This window comes from Rhineura floridana, chromosome 1, assembly GCF_030035675.1.
Source record: "Rhineura floridana isolate rRhiFlo1 chromosome 1, rRhiFlo1.hap2, whole genome shotgun sequence".
NCBI classification, from domain to species: Eukaryota; Metazoa; Chordata; class Lepidosauria; order Squamata; family Rhineuridae; genus Rhineura; species Rhineura floridana.
In genome coordinates this window covers 131,460,375-131,485,743 of record NC_084480.1, presented here as the reverse complement: position 1 = coordinate 131,485,743, position 25,369 = coordinate 131,460,375, and the positions used below count along the sequence as shown (strand labels likewise).

General features: G+C 41.9%; 1 protein-coding gene across 1 annotated transcript in view; it reads right to left on the bottom strand.

Moving 5' to 3' along the window:
- The window catches only part of KIAA1958 (KIAA1958 ortholog), a 134,772-nt gene that overhangs the window by 8,226 nt on the left and 101,177 nt on the right, over positions 1-25,369 (bottom strand). The window contains exon 5 of the mRNA XM_061609656.1: positions 20,394-20,566. Coding sequence (XP_061465640.1) covers positions 20,394-20,566 — 173 coding nt within the window. The remainder of the gene's footprint in view (positions 1-20,393; positions 20,567-25,369) is intronic.

Here is a 25,369-nt window from a genome sequence, read left to right as displayed (position 1 = left end):
GCTTTCTTCCAGTCAGTTTCTCATAGGGAGACATGCCTATTGTTCTGTGCATGAGACGGTTCTGAATATAAACAGTGTACAGAATACATTCACCCCAATAAGTGTTATTCATATCAGCATCTGCTAGCATGGCTCTCATTGAATCCTGCAATGACCGGTTCCTCCTCTCTGCAGTTCCGTTGGAGGATGGGCTGAAGGGAGCAGTGAGACTCTGTATTATTCCCTTCTTTTCCAAATATGTTTTAAATGAATTACTGGTAAATTCTCCACCTTGATCTGATTTGATATTTTTGATAACAACCCCATATTGTGTCTCTGTTCTCTGTATAAATGCCTTTAATTTCTCTTCTGCTTCATTTTTCTTTTTCAATAAGAACACATGTGTAAATCTGGAGAAATCATCCACAATCACTAAATAAAACCTTGCTCCACCTTTTGAGCACTGGAAAGGTCCAGCCAAATCCACATGTATGAGCTGATAAGGTTCAGTGGTCGTGCTTTCACAGCTCTTATTTACCGGAGTCACAGTCATTTTTGTTTTGTAGCATACGTCACACTCATCCACATGCTCACAATGTGTTAATTTCAAATCTTGACTATGCTTTGGGGTGTTTTGTACCTTTTCGAAATGTGCGTGTGCTAATTTTCTGTGCCATTCATGTAAACAATTATCATGTTTATCTTTATTAACTCTTATCCAAGCACACGTGGGTTTATCAAGATTGCACTCAACCATAAACAGTTGGTTCTGTAATTTCCCTTGCATGCATATTTCACCATCCTTTCTCACAAAACATCTATCCCCTTCAAATGTAACTTTACAACCTATTTGAGCCAATTTTCTTACTGATAGAATGTTATATTTTAAACCAGAAACCAATAACACATCTGTTAATATAGTTCCCAAATTACTCAACCTGAGCGTGCCTTTTGCAATCGTGTCTTGAGTCGATCCGTCAGCCAGATAAATCTTCTCCTGCGTCGGCTTTGAAGTGTAAAATAAACTAGAGTCTGTGATTAGGCAATTAGACGCTCCACTGTCGAGAAGCCACTTAGAGTTAATGAGTTTATTGTCCTCCTTAGTAACAAAGTTCACGCTTATTCTCTGACTTCCAAAGTCCCTGTTATTTCTCTTCTTTAAACAATGTCTCTGTATATGTCCAGGGGACCCACAAAAATAACATATTTTATTCTCTTGCCTGCTTCTTTGATTTTGTTGTTGTACAGTCACAGTCTCTTTTAACTCAGTTTTCTTATTCTCTTGTCTTCTATTCCACTCTTGTTGAAGTTTCTGTTCTACAAAGTCCAAATTCAGATGTCCGTCGGGTAAAGTTTCCAGACTCGAGACCATGACATCCCATTTTTGATCAAATGAAGATAACAGTATATAGACCATCTGAATGTCACTATGATGCACTCCTCTATCTTGCAGCTCAGCATTTAATCTACGAAATTTAGCCAGATGCTCTGTCATAGTCACTTCATCTGTAAAACGCATCTGATAAAGTTTCCGTGCTAAGCACAGCCTGCTCCCAGCAGTTTGCTGCACATGAGCGGCTCTTAGCTTCTCCCACATCTGATTAGCTGTCAGCTCATTACTCACCAGCAACAGTTGAGAATCAGACAGCCCCAGAGTAATAAAAGCCTTCGCTTTCTCGTCTTTCTTCAACCACGCTGCTGAAGGAGCTGCCGGAGGGGGGGTTTTCTACGACATCATTCAACTCTTCTTTAATCAGAACTGCTCTCATTCTCCACTTCCAGCTGGAGTAGTTTACAGCATTCAGTCTCTCCATCGGCATCCCGGATGACAGGTTCACAGCCATGTTGCCCACTCTTACTTGCCTCTTTCTTTCACTTTGTTTCTCTCTGCAACAACGTCACGTCAACAGCTCTCGAACCCGCTACCTTGTATGATAAGCTGGGCCCATAACCCCTGTTGGCGTGTGCGTGTATAGATCATACAAGGATGGAATCCAAGAGTCGCATAGAACAGGAATAAGCCAGGCCAGGCAAGTTTCTTGTAAGAGTCTTTACTAGGCAAAGACATTAGACACAGTTCTCTTCACAGACAGCTTTTCCCCCACACTGAGCTTTTCCAAGCATCTCACCTTATCAGGCTTCCCAGCCAGCTACTGACCTTGGCAAACCTGGCGCTCTGTTCTCACAGCTTAACCCTTCTGCTTCAGGTTTCACTCTCTTTGCTAAAAAACCCTGTCTGTGAGTCTCACAGCATGCTTCACTGACCAACAATAATGAGGTGCTGGCAAAATCAGGAGGAAGGCATGAATAATATTGCCTTTGATGCTGAAAGCCATGAAAGTTGCAAGGCATCTTTTCTTTATGTCCTCTCATCCCAAGATTAATTTCTACTATCTTATTTCACATCTGCACATCAGACATTATTAAGTGACATGGAGCCTACTCAGGCCCATAACCAGACATTTTGTGATAAGGGGGTCTAAGAATAGACTGGGAGCAGGGAGACCCAATGAAGAACAGCCAGAACCTGAACATGGGTACCTAATATATCAAAGTAGTTTCAAATTAATAGAATAAAATGTTTATTTTATAAGCAGGAGCAAATTTACTTATTATTTAGTAATTCGGAAGAAATGGGACCTGCACATTTCCTCTTAAATCTCTTTAAGTAAAAGAGGTAGAGACATGGAGGTGTTGTCCCAACACACTTAAAGCAACACATCTGGTGACTACTACAGCAGCATTTCTCATACAGTGGGCCTTCAGCCACTTTCAGGTGGGCCTCCTCACTTGGCTGCCCCACCCTCTATCCATGCCAAAGCCTTTGGTTGAACCACTGCCAGCACCAGCACCTCCTTACATGCTAAAGGATGCTGGGAGATTCCATTTAAAATCTGTGTCAGACAGGTAGGCCTCTCTCAAGAGGACATTCCACAGCTTAAGCACCACAACTGGGAAAGACCTGCCTTAGGTTCCTACCTGCTGCACTTAGGGTTACCAGATGTCTGGTTTTTGGCCAGATACTCCGGCTCTTGGGGGTCCTCTCTGGGTGAGTCAGCTTAATCTCTGGACTGTCAGCTTTCATTTTTTAAAAAAATTAAGTTTCTAGATCAGCCTTTCCCACCCGGTGTGCCTCCAGATGTTGTTGGACCACAACTCCCATCAGCCTCAGCCATTGGCAATGCTGGCTGAGGCTGATGGGAGTTGTAGTCCAACAACATCTGGAGGCACACTGGTTGGGAAAGGCTGTTCTAGATGGTCTGGTTCTCGAGATATGCACCAAAATGTCAGCCACCACCCCCCGCAACTTCCATGAAATGATATTTTAGCTGGCTGCTCTAACCACGCCCTTTCAGGTTTGTAGCCAATAAGTGAAGATGTTTTGAAAACCTTCCCAATATGAAGCCTTAATCCAATACTTGCTTTTCTGGGAATAAAGCTGCTATGCTAATCCCACATACCTGGAGTAAACCCCACTGAATTCAATACGACTTACTTTTCAGTAGACATGATTAGGATTGTGCTATAAGTTAATGGGACTTCTGAGTGAACATAGTAAAGAACTGTGTTTGTGTTGTAAATCTTTTTCTTCCCCTCCAATCCTATTTTTTAAAGCAGTTAGTCAGGGTTTACATAGATATCACTGCTTTTATTATGTAGGAAACTAATACTGATTTTATTTTTATTTTTTAAATGTTCTGCAATGACCAACTCAGTTGGACAATAAACTATTATATGGGGTCTATGTATTTTTACATCTCCAGTGTGTGTGTGTGTGTGTGTATGGAGTTTTCCCAACAATCCTGTGAGGTAGGATTGCTGATTGGAAACCAAGGCACCTCACAAGAAATAAATCCCTTTAAAATCCAGTAACCATAAAAAGTATAAACAGTTGCAAATAGGGTTGCCAGGTTCAGGGCCTGAGACTGATCCTGTATCTTTAGGAGAAGAGAAAGTCAACCAAGTGCAGGTGTTCTTGCAACACTGTAATGGGAAAAATCACAAGGTGGAATTCTCCCTTTCCCTGGCAACCAAGAGGTCTTCTGTATCTTTAAAAGTTGTGCAGGGGAAAGGGAGAATTCTACCTTGTTTTTTTTCTCATTACAGTGTTGCAAGAACACCTGCACTTGGCTGACTTCCTCTTCTCCTAAAGATACAGGATCAGTCTCAGGCCCTGAACCTGACAACCCTACCTAGGTATGATATGCATTCATTAGTGAATTAAAAAGAACAAGTTTAAAATATACTTTTTTAAACTGGGGAAGGGCTGTAGCTCAGTGGTAGGGCATATGCTTTGCATGCAAAGGTCCAAAATCCAATTTCTGGAAAAGACTATTCTCCAGAATCCTGGAGAGCCAACGCTAGTCCATGTCATCAGTACTGAGCTAGATGGTATCAAATGGCCTGAGTCAGTATAACATTGATTCCTTTGTTCCTAATAGTGGAAAGAGACCCAAGGGCCACAGCAACTCCAAAATTTATTTATGTATTTTCTTTACAACATTTATATACTACTTTATTGTAAAAAAAACCTCAAAGGGGTTTACAGAAGGAATTAAAACAATAAAATTTTTGGCAAAAAAAGTTAAAGACAGGTATTTAAAAACATTCAAAATAATAAAGCCAACAATAAGTTAAAAAAAGATAAAAAACACAATAGCTTCTACATGCCTGGATAGGCTTGCCTAAATAAGAATGTTTTTAGCAGGTGCTGAGAACAGTACAATGAAGGTGTCTGCGTAATGTCAATAGGCAGGGAGTTCCAAAGCATAGGTGCTGCCACACTAAAAGACTGATTTCTTACAAGAGCAGAACAAGTAGTATGTGGCACCCATAGCATGGAAAGCACACCTTGAACTTGCCTGGTAGCAAATCGGCAACCAGTGCAAATTTCAGATCTGAGGGGTTTATTTATTTTATTCATTTATTATTTGATTTATATTCCACACTTCCTCCCAGATGGAGCCCAGGGTGTCACTCTTGTCAGCAATCGTGCCACAGCATTCTGCACTAACTTAAGTCCCTGGGTCAGGTTTAGGGTTGCCAGATTCAATCCCTGAGACTGATCCTGTATCTTTAGGAGAAGAGAAAGTCAGCAAGTGCAGGTGTTCTTGCAACACTGTAATGGGAAAAAACACAAGGTGGAATTCTCCCTTCCCCCTCCACAACTTTTAAAGATACAGAAGACCTCTTGGTTGCCAGGAATGTATTTTTAAAAGTTGTGCAGGGGAAAGGGAGAATTCCACCTTGTGGTTTTTCCCATTACAGTATTGCAAGAACACTTGCACTTGGCTGACTTTCTCTTCTCCTAAAGATACAGTATCAGTCTCAGGCCCTGAACCTGGCAACCCTAGTCAGGTTGTGCTGCATGGGGGTTTCTGTGACATTGGCCGACTGGCTGCAAGGATTTTTTTTTTTAGTTTTGGTTCTTGGATAGGAATCCTGACTGGTTGTGGGATGCTGAGTTTTCCGCCTTACTCATAGGAATTTTGTTGTGGTTGTTATGGTATTGCATTTAGGAAATCATCACTGTCTTTTAATTTTATTTTTCGTTTTCATTTCATTTACCTTTAACCTCACTCCCTTACATCCATAGAAGCAAAAACAGTGGTTTCATGCACTCAGCTCAAACCTCTTAAACCCATTGTTGATGCACCTTGTTGTTTGCATGATAGGTTGTTTCTTGCCCAATAGTGGCAAAAGAGAATTCACATACTGGGAAGTGTGGCTGCAACTGTTGTTGTTCCCAAGCTGCTGTCTGTGAAGGTAGATCAAATGTGTGCTTTCTCTCTGTCAATTATTACCGATTGGAATTGGATTGGCTGTCATAGTGAGTTTATAGCAGCCCACAAGGTAGACAGAAAAGGGTAGAGAATCTTACACTTATTCATTTCCCAGATCTCTTTCAGAAGTGAAGGGTCAAATCTATAAAGAAGTTTGGAGCAGCCATGTTGAAAGGTACAGGCAGGGCATTGCAAGCAGGGGGTTGCCAATCCTGCTTGGAAATGGAAAACCTTACAGAGGCTCCCTAGTCAAGCTTTACCAACAGCACAATCCAAACCATATCTACTCAGAAGCAGAGCTTGGAAGATTACTTTTAAAAATTAATAAATTACAGTTACAGTTATATGGCACAAAAAATAACAATTACTGTTACAATTACTCTGAAAGTAACTGATTACTTTACTTTTACTCAAAAGTAATCACTACAATTACATTTTAGTTACTTTTTTTTAAAAATTGCCTACATGGTGCTGGCCTTGGCTGCTGCACATCTAAGTATCCTAAAACAACATTAAAAATAAACACACACACACACACAGAGGGTAGTAGAATAATTTTTCTTTATCTGTAAGATTAACAGAATGGCATAACAGAATCTCACATCCCCCCCACCCCACCCCCAGCAATGATGATACCCCAACACACATATAATTCACTTGAAATCCAATTTTACACCTGAAATGCTGCTTTTACAATACATTTCTGTTATGTCTCAAAAGAACAGGATGCTCAGAGCACGTCAGACAAGGAATGTCTTTTTACAGATTACGTTGCCGCCAGTACTGAACAGGCATTCTACTGCGGTGCTTGAAGGCATGTGCTGCAAAAAACAACACAGCACCCCTTTCAACTAAAACACACTTTGATCAACAATGCAATCCTCTATCATCAAAGAAAAATGCAAACTTTAGTACTTTACTAGTTGCCTGTGTGAGAGCTAGTGTGGTGTAGTGGTTAAAGTGTTGGACTACAACCTGGGAGACAAGGGTTCGAATCCCCACATAGCCATGAAGCTCATTGGGTGACCTTGGGCCAATCACTGCATCTCAGCCTCATGAAAATCCTATTCATAGGGTAGCCATAAGTCGGAATCAACTTGAAGGCAGTACACTTACATTTAGTTGCCTTGTAATTTTTTTTGTCAACAGTATAACTTAGAGGTAACTTAATCCTGTACATACTTACCAGGAAGTAAGTCCCATTAAACTCATTGGGTAGACATGTATGCACAATTGAACTGTCAGAACTTAAGAGACATAACGTAGGTAAACAGAAAATGCACATACCAAAAGTAATCCACCAGAATAAACGTTATCCTTTCTCCTGAAATTAAAAATGTGATCTTGCACAGCATACAGTGAAACTATGGAATTTACTATCACAAGAAGCAGTGATGGGCACCAACTTGGATGGCTTTAAAAGAGGATTAGACAAATTCATGGAGGATAAAGCTATCAGCGGCACCTAGCAATGATGGCTATGTCCTACTTCCACTGTCAGAGACAGTATGCTTCTGAATATCAGTTGCTGGAAACGCAAGTGAGGAGAGTGCTGCTTGTGCACTCAGGTCCTGCTTATGGGCTTCCCTTTAGGGCATCTGATTGGCCACTGATGCAAGACTAGATGGGTTGGATCCAGCAGGCTCTTCTTATGTTCTTATATGTATTGCAACCAGAGCTTGGAAGATTACTTTTAAAAAGTAATAAATTACAGTTACAATTACTTGGCCCAAAAAGTAGTAATTACCGTTACAATTACAATTGCTCTGAAAGTAACTGATTACTTTACTTTTTCTCAAAAGTAATCACTACAATTACATTTCAGTTACTTTTTTAAAAAAACTCCTACAAGGTGCTGGCCTTGGCTGCTGCACAACTAAGAAGCCTAAAACAATATTAAAAATAAACACACACACACAGGGGGTAGTAGAATAAAAAAATTTATCCATAAGATTAACATAATGGCATAACAGAATCTCACATCCCCCCAAGCAATGATGATACCCCAACTCTTGAAATCAAATTTTACACTTGAAATGCTTTTATAATATGTTTCTGTTATGTCTCAAAAGAACAAGATGCTCAAAGAGCATGTCAGACAAGGAATGTCTTTTTACAGTCATTACGTTGCCACCAGTACTGAACAGGCGTTCTACTGCGGCGCTTGAAGGCATGCCTGTGTTGTGCTGCAAAAAACACCGCAGCACACGTGGAAAGCCATGGAGTGATGACACTTCCCTGCTGGGAGACCTCAGGTACCTCACCAGTTCCTCCTCAGCAGTGTCCACTGCTGACTTCTTGCCCTGGGGCAGAAAGTTAAAGAAGTCATCTTCTAAGTGATCTCCTTCCTGGTCTTTATCTGAAGACTGATCACTGTCCTCATTAAGTACACCCATCTTTATTTCAGCTTTCAACAAGGCTTCCATTGTGTATCTAAGAAAGAGAGAGGATATGTTAACACATATATGTTAGGAAACCATCATCTGCTCTTCATTTCCTGATGCTTGTCATGTCCCCTGGTTCAGGGTCCAGCCTGAGCCTGTGGATGATGACATGGAAGGTAGAAAGGTGACCAAGTCACCACACTCACGGGGCAGCACAGCAGACCCCTAAGGATTACCTGCAGCAACCCAAGGTTGTGATGAGGAGCCCCAGGAAGAAAAGGCCCAGCCCCTGCCTACCACCTTAAGCCCTCTGATGCCTCCCTTGAGACAACATTTCCCTTGGAGTAATCCACCCAAAGGGCTTCCCTAATGTTCTTACTTGTTGGTATGGGTGGTGGCCTGACACGATTCCAGCCAATCTAGTTTGAAGCGAGGGTGTAGGCAGGCTGCCAGAAGAAGCCTCTTGTCCTCCCAGATAGCTGCAAACCGCTTTCTTAGGGCTTCGCGCACACCTCTCAGCAGCTGAAAACAGTATGTGTACCTCTCAGGTTTGTTTTCCAGTCCTTCTAACTTGCGGTCCAGATTGCAGAGCGTCGGTAGCAAATACCCCATGAACATGCTGTTCTCCCGTTGCAGGATATCTAGGGACTGGGCTAGTGGCTCCATAATCTCTGTGTATTCCTGTACCACTTCAATCTCAGCAGCTGTGATCCTGGACATGGAGCAGCGGTCGATTATGGCGTGCATTTTTAGTGGCACAGTTGACAGGAGCTCATGTAGTTGCTTCAACGCATCAAAGGTGGAATTCCACCTGGTCTTATTCGGTACCTTCAGATACACACCACATTGCGCACGGATATACTCAGCAATCTGGGCTGACTGGTTCTGCTTGGACCACAACTTGCTGCACTTTCCCATCAAGGAACGAAACTGTTTCTTGAAAGGACCAAGAAGACTACTTTTGGAGGAGTCAGAAAGCATAGCCTCTATGTCTTGTGTTGCCACAAGGTTGAGGGTGTGGCTAGCACACCTCTGGTGTGGTGGTAAAACAAAATCCTCTCCTGAGTCTGCAGCTTCTTCCTCTGCCTCAGGTCCTGTGTCCAGGATCTCACAGATAGGCACAAACTCCACCTCAGCCTCCTCCTCCTCCTGGTTATCACCATCATCGTCACTGGTGCCTGCAGCTTCCACTGGTTCTTTGGCCATGAAAACTCTGAACGCTTTCACAAAGTTGGAGCCATTGTCTGTAGTAGTGCACATAACTTTGTTGTGGATCCTGTACTGCACATGTACATCATGCAGTGCTTTTGAAAGGACATCGTATGTATGGCGCCCCTTCAGACACTTACAAGCCAAGGCCCCGACCTCACGTTTCAGGGTAGTTGGGTTGATCCAGTGGGCTGTTACCCCAAAGTAACTCTTCTTGCCATTGGTCCAACAATCTGCAGTGGTTGCTATATATGCCACAGCACCCATTCGGTTTGCAAGAGTTTCTCTCATGTGGCATGCTCTCTTCTCAATTCTGTCTCTCAGAGTCTTGGCACATATGATGGTGAGATCTTTGGGGAGTCCAATGTGAACCAGATTAATGAATGATGGTTTGTCCACAGTCTGAAGTGGTAATGTCTCCTCTACAATGAAATCAATGATTCTCCTGTTGAGATTGCTCTGGGTGACAGGCTCCCTGCCAGATCCCCACCTCTCAAGGGTTGTCTGCTGCTGCTTCAGCATTTTGGGAGGAGGGGTGTCATGCATTGGTTCAGGAAGGCCACGTCTCCTTGCCTTTATTGCTTCTTCAATTGCTCTCAGCTTCTCAGGGTGTGCCCTCTGAGGAAGAAGAACAAAGCATGAATCCAAGAAAAAATGGAAGGAACTTCACAATTTAAACATAAATAGACAATGGACACTCTTTGAGGACCAGCATGACAAAGGCTTACCTCAAAATGTTTCTTCACATTGGATGAGGAGGAAACAGCTGATCTCAGATTTTTGATCCTTGGAAGGCAGTAATTGCATCGTACAACAACATTTTTCCCACTCTGGCTCACAAATGTACAAGCTTTCTCAAAGCCAAACCATGGTACTTGCTGTTCTGCAGATGTGGCTGTGGGCAACTGGCACTGCTTCATGCCCTCCTCCTCCTCGTGCACAGGGCCTCCTTTCTGAACCTCACTTTCTAGTTTTGCCTCCTCAGGATCAACAAGCTGTGACTCAAGTGGCCGCACTAACTGACTGCTGCTCTCAGCAGCAAAACCTGCAACAGGCGTCTCTGTAATAAACAAGAGATATTGCTCCTATATGGGTGAACTTCAGCTGTGATGTGCCCCCATCTCTTCCCCATGCTGCAAGATCCCCCAGTCAGAGTGGAAGTAAGCAGGTCGATAGCACAATTAAAAGAAATCCTATTTGCATCATTTTTGCTCACTGAATAACCCTGCCTGGGCCAGTCTAACCTACTATCTCACAGGGTTGTTGTGAGAACAAAATGAGACTAGGGTTCAAATCCCCACATAGCCATGAAGCTCACTGGGTGACCTTGGGCCAGTCACTGCCTCTCAGCCTCATGAAAACCCTATTCATAGCGTCACCATAAGTTGGAATCAACTTGAAGGCGGTACATATATTTTTTATTTTGAATATGATGATTATGATAATAAATATGCAGCATTTCAAATTAATTCTGTATGAGAAGCATTCCATGCCAAGCTTGGAAAACCAAGGATGAGGTATAAAATGTAGACAAAAATACTTTTGACAAAATGCCGTTTATCTTTTATATCTATATCTATAATTAGCAATACAGCTGAATGATGTATGTAAAGTATTTTTTCTTTCCCTTTTCTTTTTTATTAATATTTTAGTACTACTGCTAAAGTTCTGATGAAAGAATAAAGCATTCATTAGCCAAATTCAAATGATTAGAACACATCACATAAATTCCACTGAAGTTGGAGTTTTTGCCATAGAAAATGAAAAAAACATATAACCTATGATAGCCCAATAGACAATCAGAACTAATATAAAACCCTATTGCTTCTCATTTGCAAATCTTGCAAGATCTAAGGTAACTCTAGATCATGTGAGTTCAGGTGATGCATGTTATGTACATTTGTATAGATATTAGCAAAGATTGTCAACAGTCTATGATGCTTGTGTGTGCCAATGTGTGTGTTTGTGGCAGGCTTTTACCCTGCACTGAGATCACTGAGACTTAAGACTCAGTAAAATAAGAAAAGCTATTTCATTTATAGAAATACATCGTAGATAGGAAAGGCATACCTAGTTCTAAGTAACTAACTTGGAGGCGCAACACCCAGGTTTGGGAGTTGCCCTTACTGCCCCTTCTTCATGTGTACTGGAGAGTGACAGAATAGTGCTAGAAGCAAATAGAAAGCAAAAACGGAAAGTAGGGTAACATCTAAAGAAATACTCCCCTTTACATCTCTCCTTTCTTTCTTTCTTTCTTTCTGTATATATATATATTTATTTATATTTATATATATCCTGCCCTTCCTCGCAGTAGGAGCCCAGGGCGGCACTGACAGTGGTTGACCTTCACTTCCTAAAAAGCAGTAATGATGAAACCCCTCAACATTGCCTATTGCAGCCTGTGCAGCTTTGGCACTGTTCATCTTATTAAAGCTTACTTGAGCTTCTGCTTTTTGCACCTGCACATTCTTTTCTAGGCAGCAATTGTGTTGCAGTGACTGCACCACACAGCCTGAGACTTCTCTCCTTCTTGCTTTGGTCACCACATGGCAATGTCATCAAGAAAGGGCTTGCACATAAATACACAAGCCTGGGCTGTGATGAGAACAAATTAATCTCAACTCTGAAATTCACTGTATGCGAACTGAACAGTACTTGTCTTCCTGGTCAAATGATTAAAAAAAAAAAAACAACTCTAGGGCTACAAGCTTTAATTTTCAGCAGATTAATTAACTAAAAGGAGAGTTGATTAATCAGTGGGGCCTATTTTTATTGGTAAGAATGAGTTTTAATATGAGACACTTGTTTATTGTTTTTAGAGTAATTTTGTGTGTTACTGTACCGGGGAATGCATGAAACAATAACAAAGATCAGCCTTGATTTTTTTTAACTGTGTGCCCTAGAGCTTCTGTATTGAATTCTTCATTGTCTTGCACTCCTTTTAATTATTATATTCTGGAAATTCTCATAGATTTGAAGTCTTGGTGATAAGCAAATCAATTGAAATGTAATTGATCAGTTTATTGAAAGGGAGAGGATTAATCAGTTAAACATTTTAATTTTACATTGCCCAGATTTGCAGCTGCAATAAATGGATTTTTTTCAACAAGAGCACCTGGGGATGCTGTCGGAGAGAATGGGGTTTACAGGAGTTGTCTCTCTCTGGGACTGGGAATCTCTCTCTTTCTCACAGAACATGAGTTTGAGAGCTGGGGGACTGAGAGGAGGAGCTGCAAGGACCCTACTTCTCACCTCATCTCTGCCAAGAACAAAAAAATCAGCCTTAAGCCATTTATTATACGCCTAATGATTTATTATTATTATTATTATTATTATTATTATTATTACTGAGACAGTTTTTGTCCCACATACAATTCAGTCTTGTGATTAAACAGGACAAAAATACAAATAAAAAGAAAGATGGAATTCAAATAAATATACAATAAAAAGCTAGCCGGCATTTTAAAAGGCAGGAGTGCTCTGTCTGGATAAATACAGCACACAGGTATGCATGGGAACAAGGGGGAGAGTTCAAAAAGGGGGGGAAGGAAGAGAAGTAGGCCGTGGGGGGGCAGAAGGTGCCATGGAGGCAGCAGCGAGGTAAGGAGAGGCACACACACACACACACACAAATCATCGTCACTCACCTCCACAGCTCTTCGCCATTCTGCTGCTGCCTTCTCCTCCGTTGTCCTTACCCTGGCTTTTTCCCCCAGCGTCCATTTTTTCCTCTCAGACGCTAGCAGGCCCTGCCTATTCACCTCACGAGGGAAGAGAGAGTCTGCGCAGAGGTCCAATCAATGTGAGGCACATGTCTTGTGTTCACCAATCACAGCCAGGAGCTGACTTCCCCTTGTTCCCGCCCCCAAGTAACGTCCAACCTAACGTGGAAACGTTAAAGTCGCAGCTGAAAAGTAGGGAAATTACTAGTCATTCCGTTACTTGCCAAATGTAATGGAATTACCCACTCGTTATTTAAAATTGTAACGAATTACAAGTAACTCGTTAAAAATAACGAGTTACTTCCAAGCTCTGATTGCAACAAACAACGAAAGTTACTTATGGGGCCTTACAGATCAGGGATAGCCAGCGTGGTGCCCTCCAGATGTTGTAGGACTATAATTTCCATCATCCCTGATAATTGGTTATATTGTCATGATGCTGAAGTTGGTTCCTAGTTCCCAGTTCCTTATTTGCTTGAAAGTTCAAAACACTAAAACACAAGAAAAATTCACAGCAACAGTAACTGCATAGGAAAGTTAACATGTCTCTGAACCCCAAAATATATGTTGGGGTATCCCATATCATATATCGCTGTGGTCTGTGGACTCTCCCCGTCAAGAATAACAACAAATTTATTCAATCAAAATTATCAGGCTTCTGAAATGCTCATAAATGCATAATGATGTCATAAAATCATAAAAAATAAGTAACAGAGGGTGCCCACCCCAAAATCTGCTCTGGGCTGGGACAAATCATACACCCCAGGAAAGGGGAGAGTGTCCTCTATGAGATGCCAGTGCTTCCCATCTGGCCCACAACTTTTGCTGGGTGCAAGGCAGGGATAAGGGCATCTATGCACAACCAAAATGGACAAAAAGATGCAGAAAATAATAAGTAACTAAGGGGGCCCACCACACAATCTGCTCTGGGCCAGGACAAATCATACACTCAAAGAAAGGGGAGGATATTCTACAAAATGCCAATGCTTCCCACCTGGCCCAGAGTTTCTGTTGGATTCAGGGTATGTATAAGGGCATCTATGCACAACCAAAAGAGACAAAAAGTGAAGAAAAGAATAAATATCCAGGGGTGTCCATCACAAAATCTCTGGGCCACGACAAATCAGACACCCCAGAAAATGATAGGGTGTCCTCTATGCTATGCCAGTGCTTACGGCCAGTGCTTATGATCTATGTGGATATTTTAAATTTTTGTATTGTTCTTCCCTGTTACTTATTTCATTATAGCTCATTATTTTTAAAAGCCATTGATGTTGGTGACAGAAGGACTTGTGGCAGGGTCAACAAACAATGATTCCTTGAAGAAGATGTAATTTCATAGATGACACTCTAAAAAGTATGCATGGCTGGCATCTCATAGAATACACTCTCCCAGATGCATGGAAGTATGATATGTGGTGCCCCAAATCATCTTTTAGGATGGGCACTCCAGTTTCTTATTTTCTTTCCTCTACATATTCACTATTTTTCTAATACATATATGCCCTTGTCTATACCATACATACAAAAGAAGCTCTGAACTGGGTGGGAACTCTCTCCTACATGCATGGATGACTTGTAGTGCCCAAAGCATGTTTTGGGGTGGGAACCCACAGTTCCTTATATACATTCTACATTGCTTGTTTTGCATAGATGCACATATCTGTTTCGTGTGTCCACAAGAAAATCCATTCCAGGAAGGTGAATGATGTTTCATGGCCCACAGCAGATTTTGGAGTGGTCACCCCAAATTATATATTTTTCTCTTCTTACTCTTCATTATTTTAGTTCTGCACAGATGAACTTATGAGTGCCCTGCGCCCAGCAGACACTGTGGGCCAGGTGGAAAGTACTGGCATCTTGAAGATGTCACCCTTCCCCTTCCTGGGATGTATGATTTGTCCTGGCACCAGGGGTGTAGTTGTCCAGTGGCTCAGGGAGTCCTAGACCCCTTACTTTTGGGGAGCAGGGTCCCTATGTCTCCAGCATCATATGAGCTGATCGGCATGAAAGGGGAGTGTGTTAGCCACTAAGAAGAGTCTTCTAATATGCTTCCTTGTCCTTTCCTGCTGATTAGAGCCAATCAGAGTGAAAGGAGGTGAGTCACCCACTGGGAAGACTCTTTTCAGTAGCTAATACTCTCCCCTTTTCTACTAATCGTCTCCTAGGGACATCAGTTGTTGTGGGAGAAGGCATTAACAAGGACCTCATTCTCAACCCAGGAGCAAAATAAGGGGGGAGGGGGGTCTAGCTGTGGCTGAGATTATCATGAAGGGACCTTGCACTTCTGAATTTGCCACAACATTACTGCCTGGCACAGTGCAGATTTTTGGGTGGGCACCCCCAGTTTCTTATTGTTTTCTGCATATTTTTGTCACTTAGGGTTGTGCATAGATGCCCTTATCCCTGCCCTGTACCCAGCAAAAACTCTGGGCCAGGCAGGATGCACTGGCATCTTGTAGAGGACACCCCCCCTTCCCTGGGATGTATGAGTTGTCCTGGCCCAGAACAGATAGTGGGGTGGGCACACCCAGTTCTTTTTTGTGATTTTATGACATCATTATGCATTTATGAGCATTTCAGAAGCCTAATAATTTTTATGCAATACATTTGTCATTATTCTTGATGGGGAGAGTCTCCAGATCACAGAGATATATGATACAGGTACCCCAACATATATTTTGGGGTTCAGAGACATGTTAACTTTCCTATGCAGTTGCTATAGCCGTGAACTTTTCTTCTTTTTTTAGTGTTTTTAACTTTTAAGCAAATAAGGAACTGGGAACTAGGAACCAACTTCAGTTTCGTTATGTTATCTGAGACTGATGGGAGTTGTAGTCCAACAACATCTGGAGAGCACTATGTTGAAGACCCAACTCCCTTCCCACCTACCCATCTGTTTCAAACAGATCCAGAAAAGTATGTCACTTGAATTCTATGTCTGACAGTGTGTTCCTTTCAGACGTAAAAATCCTAAATCCATTTAACTCAATGAGGCTTAATTTGGAGTAGACATATATAAGACTGGACTCCACCAGAATACATTTCAGCATTTCAGGGGCTATACTTTATTAATGCTGTACCAACTACAACTACCAATTGCTGCTTATGTACATGTATTGTCTTCACCAAAGCTACCTCACAGGGTTGTTGCAAAGATAAACGGGGGGTGGGAATGGCAATAGTTATGGTATTCACAAATCAAAAATAAATCTGGGGAGGGGGGCACAAACAAGTAATAAGATGTCTGACAGATAGAATGTTAACAGGTGAAACTTTCCCCATAATTGTATTTCAATACAAAAAAGGCTTACTCCATTTAATTTCTACCTGCCCCACAGCTGTCCATAAGAGCCTGATCTCCTGCAATGCCACCCCTAAACCATGCGAAGAACTCAAGTAAAACAAAAAAACCATAGAATTTGGGCAATTTTTTTTAAAAAAAGAACATCTGTAACAGTATGAAATACGACATTCTCGGACAAAAAGAAGTTATGAGACAGTAGACATAAAAACCCACACACAAAGCCTTGACAAAGAGACACACAAATACTCTGAGCATGAGCATTTTCACATTTTAAATTTTTACTCATCATTGTTTTTACTTATTTTTGTTTTTATTTATTTATTGCCTTGGGCCAGTCCCTAACTCTCATCCTTACCTACCTCACAGGGCTGTTGTGAAGATACAGAAGCCAGAATTAAAATGGGGGGAAAAGGAAACTAAGGCTGCAATCCAATACATGTCTACTAAGAAGTAAGCTTTATTGGGTTCAATTGGACTTACTCCCAGGTAAGTGTGTACTCAATACACACTTGCCTGGGAGTAAGTCCCATTGGGAGTAAGGCCAGTTAGCTTAACTTCTGTCCCTGGGAAACTGGTAGAAAGTATTATTAAAGCTAGATTAACTAAGCACATAGAAGAACAAGCCTTGCTGAAGCAGAGTCAGCATGGCTTCTGCAAGGGAAAGTCCTGTCTCAGTAACCTACTAGAATTCTCTGAGAGTGTCAACAAGCATATAGATAGAGATGATCCAGTAGACATAGTGTACTTAGACTTTCAAAAAGCGTTTGACAAGGTACCTCACCAAAGACTTCTGAGGAAGCTTAGCAGTCATGGAATAAGAGGAGAGGTCCTCTTGTGGATAAGGAATTGGTTAAGAAGCAGAAAGCAGAGAGTAGGAATAAACGGACAGTTCTCCCAATGGAGGGCTGTAGAAAGTGGAGTCCCTCAAGGATCGGTATTGGGACCTGTACTTTTCAACTTGTTCATTAATGACCTAGAATTAGGAGTGAGCAGTGAAGTGGACAAGTTTGCTGATGACACTAAATTGTTCAGGGTTGTTAAAACAAAAAGGGATTGCGAAGAGCTCCAAAAAGACCTCTCCAAACTGAGTGAATGGGCGGAAAAATGGCAAATGCAATTCAATATAAACAAGTGTAAAATTATGCATATTGGAGCAAAAAATCTTAATTTCACATATACGCTCATGGGGTCTGAACTGGCGGTGACCGACCAGGAGAGAGACCTCGGGGTTGTAGTGGACAGCACGATGAAAATGTTGACCCAGTGTGCGGCAGCTGTGAAAAAGGCAAATTCCATGCTAGCAATAATTAGGAAAGGTATTGAAAATAAAACAGCCAATATCATAATGCCATTGTATAAATCTATGGTGCGGCCGCTATGGAATCCTGGGAACTGTAGTCAGTTAAGGATGGTGGGAACTATAACTGTGAGGGGAAAACTACATTTCCCAGGATTCTTTGGGGAAGTCATGAGCTTTAAATGTTAGTTGGATGTGCTTTAAATGTATTATGTGGATCTGCATTACTTCATAAACTTTGCCTGCATATAAATCATTTTAATTAAATTTTTTAATGGAAATAAGGTACAAAGTATACTAGGTGACCATGGGATATGCACCATCTCTCAGCCCAATCTGCCACTCAGGGTGAAAACAACAGAGGGGGACCATGACCACCCCAAGGAAGAAAGGCACACTTAAAATGTAAAGGAAATAATCATTTGTAAATAATAATGTACAACCATAGTGTGAAATCAGATACATATCAAGACATAGTATGAAGAAATATTTATATAAGCATGAATGTCAAAGATGTTTATTATTTACACAACCTGTAAAGATATTTATAGTGCAATCCTATGCATGTTTACTCAGAAGCAAGTCCCAGTGTATTCAATGGGGCTTACTCAGACAGGGAAGCATGCACAGGACTACAATTCAGCAATAAGGAACTTCACTCACCCAATCCAAAATTCAGAATCATGCCATTTTAAGCTGTTTTGTAGCTGTTTTATACTGGTTATATGGTTATTGGATTTTAAATGGCTTTATTTCTTGTTGTGAGCTGCCTTGTTTTCCAACCCTACCTCACAGGGTTGTTGAAAATATTCCGTATTCACACACACATACACACTGGAGATGGAAATTCATATATCCCATATAATAGTTTATTGTCAAAGCCAGTTGGCCAATGCAGAACATTTTTTTAAAAGCAATGACACCTAAATAAAAGCAATGACACCTAAGCAAGCCCTACCTAGCTGCTTTTTTTTAAAACAAACCAACAGATCGAAGGGGGAGAGAAAGATTTACAACACAATCCTTTTCTATGTTCACTCAAAATCCCATTGATTTTCAGCACAATCCTAACCATGCCGACTCAAAAGTAAGTCCTACTGAATTCAATGGGGTTAACTCCCAGGTATGTGGAATCAGCATTGCAGCTTTACTCCCAGAAAAGCTTCATATTGGGAAGGTTTTTCGAAACAGGTTATGAATAAGACAAATAAACTGCCTCCTTCAACAGTCCAGTAAAATTTAAACTTGTTTGACTCCTTAATTAGAAATGTATAACACTGCAGCATGTACACTTTTTAAAACTTCTGTTCAAAAATTATTTGAAAGATAAAATGTATAATATGCCATTTTTGCCACTAATAAAAAAACTTGCATGTACACTTTTATTATAATTATAACTAAAATTGTTTACTGTGTGTGCCCACCAAGATCTGGCTGTGATCTTCTGTTGTAGTGCAATCCTATGCATGTTTATGCAGAAGCAAGTCCCAATCCTGTACAGAGGAAGTACTCTTTCTGCTGCTGAAAGCTACATATTTACTGAATTGCTGACGTGAGACAAGCAGGAAAAGGAAACCTCTCAGAATTTGAAATGGCATTTACATATTGCCTGGGGCGTCCAGAAATCCTGTCAATCACAACCCTGACTTCATTTATTGGCTAAAAACCTGAAAAGGCAGGGATTAGAGCAGCCAGTACTAACAGAAGTTACGAGGGGGGGGAGCTGACATTTTGGTTTATATTTTTTGAAGCAGACCAACTAGAAACTTAAGTTTTTTTATAAATGAAAGCTAAGAGTCCAGAGATTAAGGTGGCTCACCTGGAGACCCGGAGAAATCCCCCCAAAGACCCCTGGAGTGTCCGGGCAAAAACCAGAGACGTGGCAGCCCTAAATATCAGTCAAACCTTACCAATAGCAATACCTAGTCTAACCTTACCAATAGCACAATCCTAACCATATCTACTCAGAAGTAAGTCCTGTAGAGTTCTATGGAGCTTAGTCCCTTAGTAAGTTGTTTAGAATTGCAGCTTTCAGGGGCATCCATCTTTACTCCTTAGTGCTCTCATCTAACATCTCAACAACCCTAGGCTCCCTGCTTCCTACAATGGCCTACTGGTGACTGGTCTGGGCTGAAGGCACTTAATCCAGGGCACTTGCCAGAAGCAAATAGGCTAGGTTAAATGTTCCCTACCCAGGCTCCCTAAACAGGTGAGAAGGAGAGCTATTGCTAGTCGGACGGTATATAAATTTAATAAATAAACAAATAAATAAATATCCCAAAACTTCAGCTTGACCTGGGAACACCCTCATTTAGCTGAGATTTCTATCTTAATTTCCAATCAAAGAATTTTTTTTGTTTGAGTGGTATGCTCCAAGCAACTGTGGTTAATGTTTAACATATCATGCTTAATGACATCACTAGGGCCTGCCCCGTGACATCACTAGGGCATGCCCTGAAATCGCAGAGTTTGGGATGCTTCTGACTTGGCAACCCTATATAAGGCTAAAGTAGCCTTCCCCAACTTAGTGCCCTCCAGACTCCGCCCATCAGGTCGTATCATTGGACATGCTGCCTGGGAGTGATGGGTGTTGTAGCCCAAAATATCTGGAGGGTGCCAGGTTGGGATGGGTTCACTAGGCTTCTGCCCTATACATTTCATCTAGCTGCTCCATCAAACCCTGATTCTCATAACAGAACCAAGGCTACTCACCTTTGTAATGTCCATGTAGTCTTTCAGGCCTTTTGTCATGCACCAGTACCGCCACACATTCAGAGCATACAGAGTTGCTTTTGTCGTGTTTGGGCTCACAGCACTGATGCAAAGATACTTCAAATCATCATCAAAATTAAAGATGGGGAATTTATTGAGCTTTGTTGAATAGGCTGAAAAACAAGGGGGAGGGGAAATGCAACATAAATTTGTCTTACTTTCATAATATATCCAGTTAAAGTTGTTGTGCCGTGAATGTAAAGCATGTTAAGAAATGGAGGTGAAATTCAGCCACTACTGAAGTCTATAAAATAAAATAAAAACTCCTGTTAATTTTAAAGGAGCAAGATTGCTGCCACCGTGAGCCAAACACAGAAATCTCACTTCAGCTATTAAACACACATTTATTATTGAAGGTTTAGCCTGTGGGGAAGTATTTTCAGCGCAGCTCATATTGAGATTGTCTCGGTGGTTTGATGAAGAATATTAAGCACTATAAATGTTACAGGTGAAAAAAAATGCATGACCTTTCCTATTGAGAGAGTATATGACAGAGAAACCTGTGCTTACTGCTGCCAGGAGGGGAAGAACTAAATTAAGATAAGGAATGTGAAGGCTATTTATTTATAAAAGTTTATTTTTTGCATCCTTAAGAAGCTTTACCATAAGTACCTTATCATATCATAAGTACCCTATGCAGCCTGGGACCAGGATACCCGAAAGATAATCTTATCCTTGATATACCCAGTCGATCACTGCACTCTGCAGGTGAGGGCCTCCTGCAGATACCATCTTATCAGGAGGTCCATTCTGCACAACATAGGAAACGGACCTTTAGTGTAGTGGCACCTACCCTTTGGAATTCCCTCCCCTTAAATATTAGACAGGCACCATCTCTGTTATCTTTAAGGCACCTACTGAAGACCTTCTTTCAACAAGCCTTTTAAGTACACACCTTATTGCAGTCTGTGTCTGTGCTGGGAATTGCTTTTTAAGTTGTTTTTTAAAGTTGTTTTTAAAAGATTTAAAGATGTTTTGTTAATGTGTTTTTAAAGATGTTTTGTTTTAATATGTTTTAACGTGTTCTGTTTTTAAGATTTTTTTAAGTGTTTTAGTGTTTTTGTTTGCTTGCCCTGGACTTTTTCTGGGAGGAAGGGTAGGATATAAATTTAATAATTAAAATAAATAAATAATATTCTGCTTGAAAACCGATAATGAATGGCGGGATTGTGGGTTTCAAAGCCTCTGGCACTGGGAGTAGCTGGCCAAGCGCCCTGAAGCCACAGAGAGAGAATGGGAGTAGATGGGCTTCTGTCTGCCATTGGCAGATCCCCCTCAGATCCTGGAAATAGATGGAAGGAGGGGGCTCCAGATAACCTGTTTATTTATTTTCAATGATTTTTTATTTGCAAATTTAACAATAAAAGGAAAGAAAAAGCAAACAAAGAAAAATGAATCAAAATAAATTAAATAAAAATATTGAAGGTACCACAAAATGTAAGAAAAAATATGAATATAATAATAACAACAATAACAATAAACCACCATCAGGGATATTCATACAAGGAGAAACTTGCTAATATTTAGAAAATTAAAACCACCTTTCAATATTGACAGCTGTATTCTCTTAAGTGAAAAGTGAGGTGGAGGTTTATTTATTTATTGATTATTTATCCCAAATAAACTTCCTGTGTATTCCATTAATTGTTTGAAAATATATTTGTGGAATATGTAACAAAATATCATGAAGTATATATATTATCCGTGGCATATATTATCTTAAATGTATTAACCTTACCCCAAATACTAAATTTAAGTAATGCCCATCTATTCAAATCACTGGAAATCTCCTTTATTAACTTTTTCAAATTCAGTTTAATAATTTGAGAAATATCTCTTGGAACTGGAATACCTAAGTATATTAACTCTAGCACCAACAAAATCACCAATTTATATAAAAAGTAGGTGATCTACAGTTGCCCATTGGCATTAATTAATATTTTGACCAATTAATTGTATACCCTGAAATTCTACTATACTTTTTGATTATTTTTATTAATTCTAGTATAGATGTTTCAGGTCTACTAATACATAGTTATAAATCATCTCCGTATAAAGCTAATTTAAATTCTACTTGTTCATGCACAAAATCATGAGTCTCCCTATTCAGTTTTGATTGCACATGCCAATTGTTCCAAACAGATCTAATATTGATAGAGACAGCACCTCTCTCCAAACCAAATGGATCTGAAATAATTCTATTTGTCCTTACTTGGGATCTAGGAGAGAGGTATAAAATTCTAATCCATTTTATAAATTCTTGAGGAAATCCAAGATGACCTGTTTATTGAGAATTCATCCTGATTTGCTTGTACAAAGCTTATGTGGAGGTTAGACTATAGGTAGGAACACACTCACTGTTCTGCTGGTTTCAGTGCATCTCCACCTCTCTCTTCTGAAAACAGAGGCACCGCACCAATGCTAGTTAACCCGCACCCCTTTTTACTTCAAGGGCAGCCCTACGTAGAGCGCGTTACAGTAATCCAGTCTAGAAGTTACCAGAGCGTGAACAACCGAGGCGAGATCATCACTGTCCAGATAGGGGCGTAGTTGGGCTACTAAGCGCAGATGGTAAAATGCATTCCGTGCCACCGAGGCCACTTGAGCCTCGAGCGACAAGGAAGGGTCAAAAAGGACCCCCAAACTACGAACCTGTTCCTTCAAGGGGAGTGTAACCCCATCTAGAACAGGATGAACATCCATCATCTGAGCAGGGAAAGAGCTCACCAACAGTGTCTCAGTCTTGTCTGGATTGAGTTTCAGTTTATTAGCTCTCATCCAGTCCATTATCGCGGTCAGGCAACGGTTCAGCACATCAACAGTCTCACCTGTGGAAGGTGAAAAGGAGAAGTAGAGCTGCGTGTCATCAGCGTACTGATGGCAACACACTCCAAAACTCCTGATGACCGCACCCAGAGGCTGCATGTAGATGTTAAAAAGCATGGGGGACAAAACCGACCCCTGAGGGACTCCACAATGGAGAGTCCAGGGTGTTGAGCAATGTTCCCCAAGCACTACCTTCTGGCGACGATCCGCTAAGTAGGAGCAGAGCCACTGCCAAGCAGTGCCCCCAACTCCCAGCTCCGCGAGCCTCCCCAGAAGGATACCATGGTCGATGGTATCAAACGCCGCTGAGAGATCAAGGAGAATCAACAGAATCACACTCCCTCTGTCCCTCTCCCGACAAAGGTCATCATACAGGGCGACCAAGGCTGTTTCAGTGCCAAAACCGGACCTAAAACCGGATTGAAACGGATCCAGATAATCGGTTTCATCCAAGAGCACCTGGAGCTGGCCGGCAACCACCCGCTCCAGAACCTTGCCCAAAAAAGGGACATTCGCCACCAGTCTGTAGTTGTTCAAAACATCTGGGTCCAAAGAAGGTTTCTTTAAAAGAGGTCTTATTATTGCCTCCTTGAGACTACCAGGGACTTCTCCCTCTCTCAAGGAGGCATTTATTACCTCCCTGGCCCAGCCGGCGGTTACAGCCCTGCCAGTCTTCACTAGCCAAGATGGTTATGAGATGTGCAAGGGTCCAGAGCAGACGTGGTCGCCCGCACCATTCCAAGCACCTTGTCCACTTCCTCGAGCTGCACCAACTGAAATTCATCCAATAATAAAGGACAAGGCCGCGCTCTGGACACTTCAATGGATTCATCTGTCATAACATCAAAGTCTAAGTCCCGACGGATGCATGCAATCTTGTCCTGGAAGTGCTCCGCAAATTCGTTGCAGCGGGCTTCCGATGTTTCCTTAGTATCATGAGAGCCAGAATGTAGAAGCCCGCATACCACCCTAAAAAGCTCCGCTGGGCGGCAAAGGGATGATCTAATGGTGGTAGCAAAATAAGACTTTTTTGCCGCCCTAACCGCTTTTATGTACAACTTAGTGGAAGCACTTACCAAGGAATGATTACATCTGTCAGGAGTTCGTCTCCACCTGCACTCTAGCCTCCTTCTCTCTTGCTTCATCACTCTCAGCTCCGGGGTATACCACGGTGCTGTATGAGTTCGGCACTGAAGGGGGCGCGCGGGAGCGATCATGTCAATGGCCCGGGTCATCTCCGTATTCCACAGATCAACCATGGCCTCGACAGGAGCACCAGTGCTATCAGCCGGAAAAACTCCCAGAGCCCTCTGGAAAGCTCCAGGATCCATAAGCCTCCGGGAGCGGACCAACTTAATAGGTCCCCCACCTCTGCAGAGGGAAAGGGCTGTCGTGAGTCTAAAACTCAGCAAGCGATGATCTGTCCATGACAATGGAGTAGATGAAAAATACCCCACCTTCAGATCACCATCTCCATGACCAGTGGCGAAGATCAGATCAAGAGTATGTCCTGATACATGTGTCGGGCCAGTAACAATTTGAGACAGCCCCATGGTTGTCATGGAGGCCATGAAGTCCTGAGCCGCCCCGAGCAAGGCAGCCTCGGCATGGATGTTGAAATCCCCCAGTACCACAAGTCTGGGGGACCCCAACAACACCTCCGAGACTATCTCTGTCAGCTCAGCTAGGGAAGCTGTTGGGCAGCAAGGTGGGCGGTACACCAACAGTATTCCCAGTCTGTCTCCTTGGCCCAGCACAAGATGAAGACATTCCAGACCAGTCGCCGTCTGGACAGGGTGCTTGGTGAGGGAGAAAGAACTCCTATAGACCACAGCAACCCCACCTCCCCAGCCCTCAGATCTACCACAGTGCTGTACCAAGTACCCAGGTGGGCAAAGCTGGGAGAGAGCAACTCCTCCCTGCTCGCCCACCCAAGTTTCGGTAATACACGCAAGATCGGCACATTTCTCCATGATCAAATCGTGGATAAGGGGGGTTTTATTAGCAACCGATCTAGCATTTAAGAGCAGCACCTGGAGATCCGATGGCTGGCTGACAGTACAACCAACAATCCTGTGGATATGAGGAGA